Raw genomic sequence first — 14,970 nt, forward strand, 5'->3', positions numbered from 1 at the left:
TTATGGTAATCTAGCTTATAACAATGCAATGAATTGTATCGAATGAATGAGGAGGCACACTGACATTTTATCCCGCCAGAGCGCTGCCTGTACAGAGTGTTTAGGCATGTCACTGTCATTCACATGTGAGAGAGAGAAAAAACATATCATCTTCTCGCTCTCATGTATGAAATTCTTTATCCTGTACAGTAAATTACATGACTGGACTAATAGGGTGGCGCCATCTGTCACTTAACCTTTGAGTGTACCTCATTGGGTACGAACACGGTACATTTTCATCACATTTGCTGTTTGAAGGTCTCATTGTGTCTACGTGTATTGAAGAATAATGTACTATTTATTCCCAAGGGAATAATGGATTTAATTTTAAAAATCAATACAATCCGTACAATACTTCAGGCAAAGGATGTTTCAATCAGCAGAGGATTTTTTTGCACATCTAAAAATTTTACTATTAAACTATAAAAAATATTATACGGTATGATTAACAGATACATTTTATTTATGTTTAACAATTATTTCAAGTGTGTTTTACATTTATTTTGTAAATTTTACGTAGATATATCGTTATTATTTGCAATCTAGCGGGAAATTGTGACGGCCATCTCGATTTGCAGCTTGGCCGCGTTGCCGGTACCACTAGTACAGCACCGCCATTCATTGAAGATTTTGCCTTATGATTTTTTTTCACTGTGTTTTCCTCTCAAATGTGATGAAAAACATTGTGTGTAACTCAGGAGGTAAGAAGTTTTGTAAACTAAATAATATCTTTAACTCTCTCCAGCCTGCGGCTGTCATGAGTTAGAACACTCGTTGACAAAATTCCTCTTACCTACTGCTGATGCACAATATACTATTTAGTTCGATCCCTTGAATTGTGCATTTATTTGCTAAAATCAACTAAAATTCGACTCTAGTATGAAATTCCTTTCAAAAGGAGAATATTTGTTTTACGTCCAAGAATAAATTTACAATTTCAGCTTTAAGTCACCGTAATAAGTTTGAAAATAAATAAGTACTGATAATAAATTTTATGATTATTTTCGCACTTGTATCAACAGAAAAATAACTTTGGAAATTGAAAAAGAGCGTATTGTCTACCGCTTCATTATTTACTTTAATCGATATAGCAGTTGCGTAAATAATATTAAAATAAATAATGGATCTAAAGTATACACCGTGTTTTTAGATGTTCCGTTAAATTCGACTCTTATTTAACAGAATCTGCCCTGATATATCACTTTTTTATATACTATGTCGGTGGCAAACAAACATACGTTCCGCCTGATGGAGAGCAGTCACCGTAACCTATGATCGCCTGCAACTCAAGGAGTGTCACGTGCGCGTTGCCAACCCATCAGAAACGCTTATACTCCTTTTTAACCCCCGACGCAAAAACGACGGGGTGTTATAAGTTTGACGTGTCTGTCTGTGTATGTGTCTGTCTGTCTGTCTGTGTGTGTCTGTCTATCTGTGGCTACTAGCTCCTGAACGGATGAACCGATTTCGTATAGTTTTTTTTTGTCTGAAAGCTGAGTTAGTCGGGAGTGTTCTTAGCTATGTTTTATGAGAAACCGGTCCACTATGTCGCGGTCGGAGGTTTTTTCAAAATTTAAATTTTGACTATGTTAAGTACTACACACAACAAAAATTAGTGTACAAAGTTCTAAGGAGGGTTCAGATTTGCCAACGACTCAAAGGGCAATAGACGGAACAAGTTAGTTCCGTAGGTCCTTCCGTCGCCAGCACACCGCACCTTCGTTGAAGCTCAGGAAGCCTTACTCACCTGGCAGGAACACTATAGGTAGGGTGTAGTGTATGTGTGTATGTGTATCGGTGGGAATGGTTATCAATTCTTAACAGTATTTTCTAACACTTACTTATGTATATAGAAATGAAAATCAGCCTTTATAGAATTTAAGGAAAGTTAGTGTTTTAAAGACGGGCCGACGGGCCGAACTTCATTAATATTCATATATTCATTCATTATTATTCATTTTATTTTGTATTAATTAAAAATCCTGCACCAAGCTAAGGTATCTGGCTAGCCCAATGGTTGACTGGCAGAGAGAATGCCTCAAGGCGTTAAGTCATTTGTACTCTTTTTTTGTAAATTTGTGTAATAAAGTTTAAATAAATAAATTGTTCTATGAGGACGCTGTTATTGTCATGTACGAGGTGGTAGAGAATGCCTGCTAGCATTAAGACCGCCATTTGTACTTTTTTAATTGTGCAATAAGGATTTAAATAATAATTTTAGTCGAAACACACCCGCGCATAACGTGTTTCGCAGAAACACTTTCGGTCGAATAGGTAATTTTGCAGAAAACTTAGTTGGCATTATTACTACCGCATAAGATACATTTGACAGAATATTGTTTTACAGAAAATTACTTTGATCGTCTTTGATTTAACGTAAATTGTATGTACCATAATAATCTTATAGCATATTATTACATTAGCAGAATTATTACTCGGTATCTTGCATCCCCAACACATCAACTCGCTATCAAATAGCAAAATTACAACTATATACCCGCCTAAATATTATGCACAAATATTATCTGCAAATGCTTATGTTCAACTAGAAGACTATAATGCTCATCAACCTTATGACAACGAGCGATTCAGTATTACAAAAATCTGCGAGATGATTTGTGTCAAGCATATTCTGCGTAAGGTGTTTTCTGCCAAACTTGACTTCTGCCAAGAACTATTATACGAATCAAATATATGCGTAAAAAGTTTCTGCCAGATAATAGTGAACCCACCTGTTTAGTATGAAGAAAATAGTTGTAATGAAATTCCGCAACATGGCGAGTAGTCATAGTCATATATTTCTGGTCGGCGGGATACCCCATTTGCCAGAATTTCATTTGCCATAATTTTATTTGCCATCCTATTCAACAATCATAATATTGTTTCTCATAACATCTTATGCCATAATCATTGTTTACTATATTAATCTAGTGCCAGAAACTTTGTTTCCCATAAAGTCAGTTTCCATAATGTCATTTGTCAGAATCATCGAAATCCGTAATTACCACATTCCATACCATCATTTGTCATACAAATTAGCGTCCAGAAAAGTCAATTTCCATAATGTGCTTTGGCAGAATCGAAAACTACTATAATAGGTACTAGAAGGACTAGAGAATGAAACTGCTATCAGAAAGTAGGTTAGGTTAGGTTAGAACTGTGACCCCCTGGAAAATGAAACTGCTATCAGAAAGTAGGTTAGGTTAGGTTAGAACTGTGAACCTCTGGAAAAGGAAACTGCTTGAAAAGTAGGTTAGGTTAGGTTAGAACTGTGACCCCGGAAAATGAAAATACTATCAGACAGTAGGTTAGGTTAGGTTAGAACTGCGACCCCCTGGAAAATGAAACTGCTATCAGAAAGTAGGTTAGGTTAGGTTAGAACTGTGACCCCCTGGAGAATGAAACTGCTGGAAAAGTAGGTTAGGTTAGGTTAGAACTGTGACCCCTGGAAAATGAAACTGCTATCAGAAAGTAGGTTAGGTTAGGTAATAATATGGGCAACAATTAATATGGCAATAATTGCTTATGGCGTTTGAATATTCTATGAAACCATATTATTGCACTTAATAATATGGCTAACAAATAGTATGGCATTGTATGATTATGGAAGGTAATATTCGGATAAACAACGAGTATGTCATATGATTTTTATGGTAAACAAATCATTCGGGCAAATGAAATTCAGGCAAGTTAGATTCGGGCAAATGAATATTATGTTAAATGACTGTCGGGCAAACAATAGACAACCGATAGAGATAGATATCTCCGAACGTTTCGTTTCGTGAGCATTTATGCATTCGGCTTACGCAATTCGCAAGCTGGCTTTACTTACTTACTAACAGCTGGATCAAATGGAAAATTGCATACAGGGTACATAAGATTCGCAATAACCTGCGTTCACGAATTGGGAGCCACTGAAGTTTTCGGCGAAAGGAAGAGACGTGGTCATATTTGCGGAGGTTAAAAACGAATCTGATGCAGTTGTTAGGAAGACGATTAATTTTAGACAGTGAGCCTTGTGTAATCTTAGTGCAACACACATCAGCGTAGTCAATAATAGAAAGTACGAGTATAAGGGACTGAACAAGTAAGGTTTTCGTACTAGCCGGCAAAAGTTTTTGTGTCTGTAAAGCGCCCGTAATGTATTAGTCACTGCGACTGACGTCAGCCACATATTGGCTCCCCATGTCAAACCATTGTCTAAGATTAAACCAAGATCAGCTTAACTTGCGATGACAAGGGAATCACGGTGTTATCATAAACAATGGGTGTGACAAGTAACAAATCAGTTGTTGAAATCAAACGGGGCTTCCCAAAAGAATGGCTTGGCATTTGTCCGGATTAACAGCAACTCCGAAATCACGGGACCATACCGCGATGCGGTTAAGGTCTTCATTTATTTTTGCAACAGCACATCTAACGTCTTTGGTACTCGTTTGCGTATAAAAAGCTGCAAGTCATCGGCATACAAATGGTAGGAGCAGCTAAGGTTGTTAGTGATCAAATTAATAAAAATAGAAAAAGAGAAGGGAGACAGTATACCACCCCTGTAGGAGACAGTATACCACACTGAGTTATTCAAAAAAATTAAAGATAATTACTGAACACGTGTGTGACAACCTTTACCAATTCCTATTATTTATTTGTTTTGACATGTGCCGTCAATCACTTGACACTAACTTGAATGTAATTCTTAAGGGTCTCTCTCACACTAATAAATTCATTTATTATGTATGAAAACGATGAAAAAAAATCAAAAGTGATATACAGGATGGCTCCTGATAATGAACCTAACGACGTGTCGAATTTAACGGAAAACAAAAAAACACGGTGTATAATCATCCTTGGGGTTGGTAAAATAAAGGGCACAAAAAATAATCGTAAAATCATTTATTACTTTCTTGACATATCTTATAAATTACGTTTCTACAATACAATAGATTTGTATTCGCGTTTATCAAAAATCAAGTTTGCAGGCCATAGGTAGTACATAAACAGTAAGGGTTGGTTACAGGGTGCAATTATTATAACAGACAATATTTTTATGGACATGATGGGCTGGCTATGTAAATAAAAATAATAAAACATCAAATGTCACATTCACGTTCAATCATACCAAAGAGGTATCGAGTACGGAGTTACATATATTATGTCTTTGATCATACATAGACTTTTACTGTTTTCATCATGTCCCAAAAACACTATCTCGTTCGCCACATTCAAGCAATATTGGACTTGCACCGACCAGCTTGGTGTCCATAATTTAAAGAATTAATGTAGCAAACATGAAAATTAAGGTATACATTTTTTTTGAGCTTTGGGTTCGATATCAGCTACATAACCTTTAATATCATCTGTGTTAATAATTACACATATGAACGTAAATAAGTCGTGTATTTAGTTACTGCTGGTGGATGCAGACGCGGACCCAGACCACGGCACCGCCACATTGTTGCAAGTCGCGATCTCCGTATAGATGGACGAGGTTATTGAGCTGGAGAAGGCTGGAAATGAAAACACAAATAAATATAATGGGGAACATTCTTACACAGATTGACTGCGGTCCACGGTAAGCTCGAGAAGGTTCCTGTTTTGGAGTACTTAGACAACGACATACATAATATACAAATAATATATGACTCAGGGACTAAAGGGAAGTTCGAAAAAGATCACGGCTTAGCAGGCAGCGTCATTACACGCTAAGGCCAGACCGTCGACCGGTCATAAGGGTTCAAGATTTTTCTCTTTGACACTTTGTATTCCTCTCATATTGTGGAGAAGATTGAAATTTGACTGAGAAAACGTTTAGAAACATACTACGTTTAAAGCAAACTTACATGAGTATCCATTTTGCTCCAAATAATAGCTCATAGTTGGCAGCAGGTTATCACAGATGGTCTTCCCAACGTTAGCGGTGAGACTGTTGGCAGAAGCCTCCGAGCAGGGTGGTGACCTGCTTGAGCACGGCGGTGAGATCGGCCTCGACGATGCTGGTGCCCTTGGCGACGATGTCGGCTAAGCTGTAGGCGCAGTTGAATATGAGCTTGCTGGCGCCGGAGAGCTTTGACAGGCCTGAAAGGACAATATAATATTAGTATGTAAGGTAATATTTAAGATACAGATTGCTGACTGTGTGACTCAATCTCATATAGTTATGTTTGGCCTTACCACTCAAGGTCGTATAATAATCGCTTTAGTAAGCAAATTGGTGTGCGATACGAGTTTGAGCCATACGATGTCACTTAACTATACGAGTTTGTCATCACCATCAGTCACACAACCCTCGAGATGGTTATGCTTATGCGTGGCAAGTTTCTAAATAAACTCGCAGTTTAGGATTGCCGAATTTCCCGACTGTCAAAGAAGTTACGACTGTTAAGAATGTCGGCCATAGCGTTGTCAACCATGTAGCCAGCGGCAATGTTGCTGCAGAAGCTACCGAAGGTACGCACACTTGAAAGACTCAAATTAGGTACTAACAAAAAAAGACAAAAACTCACCCTTGTTATTTGTGTAACTGTTGAGGATGCCGTCAATATCAGCCTTAGCGTTGTTGACCTTGAAGCTACTGATGATTTCGACCCAGGAGCTTAGACAGGAGTATCTCGTGATGAAGATATTGAAATAAATAATAGTAAAAATCAATGACTCACCCTTGTTATCAGCGTAAGAGTTGAGAATGGCGTCAATATCAGCCTTATCGTTCTCAACCTTGAAGCCAGAAGCGATGTAAGCCCAGGTGTTACCGGAGACAGAGACTCCAAAGCTAACGTAGAAGGCCTTCTGCGCGACGAAGCTCTTACTCTACCAAGAGACACTTATGGCGAAGCTAATAAAATTACTAATAATACTAATGAAAAACGTACCCTTTTCGTCAGTGTAAAAGTAAATAATATAGATGTCGGCCATAGCGTTGTCACCCATGTAGTCAGCGGCAATATCGCTGCAGAAGCTACCAAAGATACGCACACTGAAGGACTCAAATTAGGTACTAACAAAAAAGACAAACACTCACCCTTGTTATTTGTGTAGCCGTTGAGGATAACATCCAGATCAGCCTTAGCATTCTGGACCTTGAAGCCAGCGGCGATGTCAGCCCAGGTATTACCGGAGACAGAGACACCAAAGCTGACGTAGAAGGCCTTCTGCGCGACGAAGCTCTTGCTGTTGCGAGCGATGCCGAGCACGGCCACGATGTAGTTGATTAGGCAACCGACCACTGAGAAACAAAGGAAAAAATGTAGCTAGTGCAATAGTAGATTACGTGCCTAAGCCAGTGAAGGAAGAATTGTCTCAGAACATATGTAATTGTCGACCGAGGCGGAGCCGAGATCAACGAACCAATAAACAAACATGTGAGCTGTGAAGCTTTCTTATTTACTTATCAAGATGTGTATATATATATATTTTTTAGAGTAGGGAAGCGGTAACTTCTTTTAGCGCAGAAGCCTGGAATTTGACACTTTCCGGCCGGAGGCCAGAAAATGTTATTTTTTCCAACATGGTATGAAGTATTGATACTACTTGCACTCCGAATGAGAGGACTTCGACAAAGCTCTGCGATGGACGGAGATTACAAAATGGCGGACAGAGAATAGGTCTTCTAACTGCTACCTTTGAAGACTTGCTTCATTTCAATGGTCACAGTTTTTGTTCACCAAGAACTCTGCGTATTAATGTTTTAGCGGTTTCAACTGCTGCTTCTAATAGACTCCCATATCAGGGCTACTTGGAGAATTGAATACTTACTCCTAGCGATGAGCGATCCAAGTCCCTTGATGAACACATCGAGCACGGACGACAGAGCCTGGACAACTTGCACTCCGAACGACAGCACATCGTCGAAGCTCTGTGACGGACGCAGATTCAAGATGGCGGACAGAGATGGGCTGTTGCTGCTGCCTTGCACCTCTTTGAAGACTTGCTTTACTTCGGTGGTCACTTTATCGCGAGCCTGGACAGGTAAAGAAAGAATTAATACATTTTGAAGGTGTGCAAATTAGTTCCAACGGCTGCCGCTGGTTAATATTAGACATTACACAAGATTACTTATACGTATTTGTGACAATCACTCCGTTTTAATAATATTAGAGAAGTATTTGGACACACGTATTTTTATTTGTCTTAAATCAGTTGTTAAAAATATAGATTAGATCATATGGATTCTTCTTCACGATAAACTGTACTTAGAATCGTTTGCCTCACACATCTATAAGTAGATGATTGAATGAATATTTAAGGATTTACTTCTATCTCAAACTTGACCTCAAGCAACGACACTGATATTCAAAACTCGGTTGCTATTTTCAATCTTTATGACATCATAAAATAAAACAGATGTTTTCTGTTTTTTTAAGACTGTAAGGAGTAACTCACGTTCTGAACGATTGTCCAGTCGAACTTGACCTTGGCGCCCAGGTTGATGTTGGAGATGATGGTGGTGAGCGAGTCCTTGATGCTGGCGAAGCCCCTGCTGCACGAGCAGCGTGCTGCAGATGGGGATCACCTGCTTCACGATCACGGTGCCGGCTGCGAAGAACAAAGATTTCTTTTAATTAAAAACTTATCAGTACCTAAATCTCCTAAATGTCCTTCTAGTCACACCTGATGGGAAGGTCGGCCACGGCCTGAGATGGAGCTCACCAGTTAAGTGATATTCACTCTTGCTTTAAACAGACCGAGGTAAATTTCTCAGGGAATAATAATGATTTACAACAACTTTTACTTTAATGTGAGCAAAAAGAGAAAAAATAAACCTGGATCAAATGGTGACCACTTTAAAAATGGGCTTTTTGACTTGACTTGATTCTCACAGATTCTGATAGTTTTGGGTTCGTTTAGTTCACTAAGTTTTAATCCTGATGATAATTTTATTTAAATTTCCTTACCTAGCTAATTTATTGGAATTGTATACATACATATAAGTGCAATTTCTATTTTATCCAAATGATGGGTTTTAGATTTTTACATCCAAATAAAATAATAAGTAAGAGAAAACTATTTTCCACTTACATCCAGCCTGGTAAGAGTCAGAGACGGTTCCGAAGATGCTGAAGATGTTGATGGAGACGGTGGCGAAGGCCTGCTTGGAGATGGAGCCCGAGCTAACGACGCTGGTGAGCTCCGTAACCAGCTGGATGAGGACCTTGGCGAGACCGGTAGCGGCGCCTGGAAGGAGGTGGCTATTAGTAATGTGGGAGATAGTGAGTACGTGTCTAACATTGGTGATCAAAAATAATAAACGTATGTGTGTCCTTAAACTGCGCCTAAAAGAGAGATGTATGAGAATGTCATGGCATGTTGTATGGTAGGGCAGATCAGATAACATTCTAAATCTACATCAGCCCTCACAAGATTTTTCTTGTAGCGTTGTGTCCCTACTGATGATTTAGGTTACTAGAGCTCGACAGTAGATGTCATTACATAACTGGACTATTGTCCAGTATAGTAGTTGTATTGTAGAGTAGAGCCTAATGCTAATGCTGATGATAGTGATGACGATTATTATAAAGTATTAAAACAGTTACCATTAGACTTAGTGTAAGTAGCGACGATAGCGTCCACATCGCTCTTGCAGACTTTGACGATGGTAATGATGATCCTAATGATGTAGTTTGAAAAATAGTTACCATTAGACTTAGTTTAAGTAGCGATGATAATGACCACATTGCTCTTTCAGACTTTAACTACGACGATGGTAATGATGATAATGATGATGATGATCCTAATGATGTAGTATTATTATGTGGTTTTCAAAACAGTTACCATTAGCCTTAGTGTAAGTAGCAATTATAGTGTCGACATCGCTCTTGCAGTTGTTGAGTCTGAACAAGGCGATGAGGTCGACGACAGTAGAAGCGTCGCCGGTGACGCCGAACTGAGCGTTCCAGTCCTTGGTGCAGATGCTCTTGTCGCCCCAGCCGTTCACACAGGAACCAATCTTGAAGATCACGGCGACAACTGGAAAGATGATGAATGCATATTGAAGAACATTAGATTCTTTATCATATGGAAGTTTCATTAAGTACATACATAAAATTTACATTTAAACTCAAAATTTGCAAGTGTGCGGGTACAAACACCCGGTTTGTGTCAGATTTTAAAAATTATATGGATTAAGCCCCACGGCCACTGTAAGCTCAAGAAAACTTGTGTTGTGGGTAGTCAGACAACGGCATATACCATACCAAATATATGTGTTTATCACACAAATAAATGCAATCAGATTCGAACCCAGGGCCTCAGTCACAAGATCAGACTGATCGTCAAAGGATATAATCCAAATGGTGGAATAGTGCCAAGATCAATGACAGTGTTGACAAAGTCTAGTAATGTACTAACAATAATTCAAAATGGTTTTTATATCCGTGAAGAAAGAAAATATACTCACTTCTCACAAGAATGGAGCCTAATCCGCTGATGATAGCGTCAATTACATCTCCAAGGGCAAGGGTTACTGAAAATAAAGTACAAAACATTAACAAATCTGTAACTTACGATAAAGAAATTCTACTTGTAAAAAATGGTGTTATTCAAGGCATTTGACTCAGTAAAGCATAAGAAATATATATTAAACATGTTTACTCCCGAAGATGTTCGTTTTCATTTAATCATGTATACTTGATCGAATATGTTTATTAGAAACATAAGTATAAACTTGATTCCTATTTGTCATTGAAACTATAAGGATGGTGTACCCCAAGGTAGTAACTTAGGACCCATATTGTACAAATGCAAAAGTGTTGTGGCGTAAAATTTTGGCGGTTAGAAATGTATAGAAAATACCCCTCTGGGAAACAGGCGTCAATAGGTGTATGTAAAAACGTATAGAGTTGTTGTACTTACTCTTAACCACGAGACTAATGACATCTGTGAATGCCTTGAGTTCTGCAAGAAACATTATACGTTTAATAATTATTTAAAATTATAGTCTCTTTTTTTATTATAAAATTTATAAATGGGCTTACTGAGGCCACAGACTAGCCAGAAGAAAAGACGTGGCCTAGGATATAGTGAGCTCGCGCAGAAGATGCCTGTTCACTTTTGATTTGAAGGTCTCGCAAGAGTCGCAAATATTGAGTGGACAAGCTTGTTTTTCAGCTGAGGAGATTATTTATGTCAGATCTATTTAAAAAAACATAGAATTGTTTGCCTTATTGTCATAATCAAGAATGTTTCTATCAACTGACGTAAGTTTTTGGAATTTCATTTTTATTTTTTTTAATTTTGATATTTACACAAATTTCTGAGGATATTGGACATTAACGTATTCTAATTACATACATACCTAGTGACGTATCAAGAAATCAAAAAATTGACAGAGAGAAGAACGGACTTGCGAATCAAGAGACAAGAACCTGGCTCTTAAGAATATGATGATGGCGATAATGAAATAGAAAATGATACTTACTAAGGTTAATCAGAGTGGTGATGATGCTTTGGTCAACGCCTGGGATCTGTTTAATGACTCCCCCAATGACTTGTCCACAGTTATCGCCCTGGAAACGAAAAAAGTTTTTATTTCTTTTTTTATCACATTGATTTTGATGGCAGCTTAAAAACAGCAATCATAAAAACTATTTTTTCGGATATTCGTGATATGCCTAGAAGCGGGACATACTTATAAAATTGAGATCATTTATTTTTTATTTTTTACTAACTTTTCCTATATTCGAAAATTGCGAAATTCTCCATACAAACTTCTACTCCCATTTTAGGGAAGTGGGGGGTTAGAAAGAGACAAAAAGTAGCCTATGTCAGTCTCCATCTCTTCGAATATCTTCACTTAAAAAAACGCGTCAATTCGTCGCTCCGTTTTGCCATGAAAGACGGACAAACAAACAGACACACTTTCCCATTTATAATAGTATGGATGTGTGATTACTGCCTACCAACTACCATGAACATATATTTTCAACTTTCTGATATAGCGTACTAATCTGTGGCCATCCACATACAAATTACAGGCGTAAAAACAAAGCTTAGTATAATATACTTTGAACATAGTTTTATGTTTAATTTTAGGATATTATTTTGTTAAAATCTTACTGTGATGGTGACGCTGCCTCCAGTGTTGCCTCCGGTGTTGCCTCCGGTGTTGCCTCCGGTGTTGCCTCCGGTGTTGCCTCCGGTGTTGCCTCCGTTGTTGCCTCCGGTGCTGCCTCCGGTGTTGCCTCCGGTGTTGCCTCCAGTGCTACCTCCAGTGTTGCCTCCGTTGTTGCCTCCAGTGTTGCCTCCGGTGTTGCCTCCAGTGTTGCCTCCGGTGTTGCCTCCGGTGTTGCCTCCAGTGTTGCCTCCGGTGTTGCCTCCGGTGTTGCCTCCAGTGTTGCCTCCGGTGTTGCCTCCGGTGTTGCCTCCAGTGTTGCCTCCGGTGTTGCCTCCGTTGTTGCCTCCGTTGTTGCCTCCGGTGTTGCCTCCGGTGTTGCCTCCGGTGTTGCCTCCGGTGCTGCCTCCGTTGTTACCATTGCCGTTCCAGTCCACATTGTCGTTGTTGGCTGAACTGCAGGTCTTTTTGATGACGGTCACTTGGATGGTGATGTCTATAAAAAATTGGAGACAAAAATGAGATAAGCGAATTGCAGGCTTCTGGAATCAATTTTAAACGAGCACCTTCAGAATGGGTCTCAAATTGTTATTAAATCAGTAAGTGCCATTGGCGTTATAAGCAGTCTTGAATTATTTTGTTTTACCTGGGTATCCGGATTTCTTGAAGTATGGGCCGCACTTGTTGATAAGGTTTTCGATCACCTCAGTTCCAGCTGAAATAAAAAAAGTTTAGTTTAAGCAATAAGATCACAATCAACATACAACATAAAACATACAATTACGCCTGTATCCCATAAAGGGGTAGGCAGAACACATGAAACTACTAAAGCTTCAGTGCCACTCTTGGCAAATAAGGGGTTGAAAGAAAACGAAACTATGAGATCACAATCAAAAGTAGAAAAGTCAGATGTGAAGATGGAAACCATTTTAGATGGAAGCTCTGTGAAAACTAAAGTGTATCAACTCAAAATATATGATGAAAGTAGCAGAAAGCGGTAATTTATACATTTACAAGGAGTCAAACAATATAATTTACAAAATACAGTTATATTATATTACAGTGAAATAATACTTACAGTTCGTCTTGCGAGAGTTACTGATGGAAGCAGAGACGGTGGTCACTGAAAACAAAAAAGGTATTGATAATAACTTATACATAAATAAATATTACAGGATATTGTTACACAGATTGACAAAGTCCCGCGGTAAGCTAAAGAAAGCTTACGTTGCAGGTACTCAGACGACGATATATACAATTTACAAATACTTATATACATAGAAATCATCCATGACTTCTGTGCTCATCGCACAAATAAATGCCTTTGACAGGATTCAAACCCGGGAACGAGGCGTAGCAGGCGGGGTCACTATGCGCTAGGCCAGACCAGTCGTCTAAAATGATAACAGTATTTTTAAAAAAATTTTCGGCAAAATTACACGCATTGAAATTATATATATGATATGATAATCGTAATGAAATAAATGATGTAAAAACAAATGTAGATAACAAACGTGCTAATAATAAAAGTGAAATATAAAATCGAGTTTAAATACTCACAGATGACGAAAGTTTGGGTCACGGTCTCTTTGGAGATCTGTTTGTAATCTGCATGAAAAAATACCATGTTAGAATTTTATTTAAAAAACCACGCACCAATCACCAATAACTATGTAAATGAATCATTAGTTGTATATTACAAGGACAGAGTCATTATAAACATTAAAATTTATCCAATGAAAGAAATGGACGATTATAATTTTGTAGCAAATTTTTGTAGTGCCATTATAAACATAATTGCAGAGACTCAAATTTTAATTTTGGAACAAATTAAATCTGAAATGAATGAATTCTTTCATGTAATACGAATATTCCAATTTTAAAGAGTTAATATTAAAGTTATCAAGAGACTGGTAAACTTACTGGTGATGTAACCGCAAAGGGTGTTGACTTGGTTGAGGACGATGTAGATAGAGCCCTTCTTAGATAGGGACTGGAGACCTTAAAAAAAAGCAACACAACATTAGCTGATAATAAATAATAGTACTTTGGTTCAACATGTTTTAACATATAAAGTGTATATTGAAATCGAACATAATCACTTTTGTGAACTAACAAAATCATAAATACTAGCAAATATAAAGCGCACTAAAGTCCTGTCCCAAAACTAATGTAATGAAAATAAAAGAAGAGGAAGTTGATCACAAAATAAAAAAAGAGTAGTGAATGATAAAGATAAGCAATCAAAATTAATAAGGAACACGTAATATATAACATTTCAGCGCGTCTTAATTTGTAGTAACTAGCTGTTACTGAGGATAAAAAGGGAAAAATATAAATGCATCAGAGGCACGAAAAATGTTCACAAAAGCTTACCCTTTCCTCCAGAAATGATCTTGATGTATCCATCGAGCTCAGCTTGAGCGTTGATTAGTCCGAAGAGTTTGATATAAGCATCCGTGGTGGCGCCAGTGGTAAGTTCTCCTTTCACACCGAAACGGGCATTCCAGCCTTTAGCGCATACGCCACGGTCTCCTGCAAAACAAGTAGAACTCTGTTTATATTTCAAAAGCTACTTACTACTGATTTGAAACTTGGAAGATTGATAAATAAACTGACCGCAACTGTGATTTTCATTAGAAGGGCTAATAATGGTAAATGCATTTTCTGAAATGGTGAAATCCTGTCGAGAATAGTCTTTTGTTTTGTAGTGATTCGTTTGAAGTAAGGTTATTATCAACAATTGTAATTCAAATACATGAGGCAGTAAACTATAATAATGATTGTCTGATACAATTTTAGCCGATTACAACACAATACAATACAAATACTCTTTATTGCACACCTTGATAAAATACAACAATACAAAACAAGGAAGCAACACGAAC

General features: G+C 38.0%; 1 protein-coding gene across 10 annotated transcripts in view; it reads right to left on the reverse strand.

Annotated features, from left to right (window-relative positions):
- The window catches only part of LOC125239445, a 49,980-nt gene that overhangs the window by 16,895 nt on the left and 18,115 nt on the right, over positions 1 to 14,970 (reverse strand). For 4 of the 10 annotated variants that reach the window (XM_048147024.1, XM_048147026.1, XM_048147025.1 and 1 more), the window contains 6 exons: positions 14,459 to 14,617; positions 14,006 to 14,083; positions 13,643 to 13,690; positions 13,161 to 13,205; positions 12,729 to 12,797; positions 12,105 to 12,578 (listed from right to left, as the gene is read on the reverse strand). In XM_048147024.1, coding sequence (XP_048002981.1) covers positions 12,105 to 12,578; positions 12,729 to 12,797; positions 13,161 to 13,205; positions 13,643 to 13,690; positions 14,006 to 14,083; positions 14,459 to 14,617 — 873 coding nt within the window. Of the gene's footprint in view, positions 1 to 7,788; positions 7,994 to 8,415; positions 8,569 to 9,051; positions 9,208 to 9,804; positions 10,000 to 10,429; positions 10,496 to 10,884; positions 10,927 to 11,449; positions 11,538 to 12,087; positions 12,579 to 12,728; positions 12,798 to 13,160; positions 13,206 to 13,642; positions 13,691 to 14,005; positions 14,084 to 14,458; positions 14,618 to 14,970 lie in introns of those variants that run through there. The other 6 variants (XM_048147033.1, XM_048147032.1, XM_048147031.1 and 3 more) reach the window with 6 other exon arrangements.

The sequence above is a fragment of the Leguminivora glycinivorella genome, chromosome 25, assembly GCF_023078275.1.
Source record: "Leguminivora glycinivorella isolate SPB_JAAS2020 chromosome 25, LegGlyc_1.1, whole genome shotgun sequence".
NCBI classification, from domain to species: domain Eukaryota; kingdom Metazoa; phylum Arthropoda; class Insecta; order Lepidoptera; family Tortricidae; genus Leguminivora; species Leguminivora glycinivorella.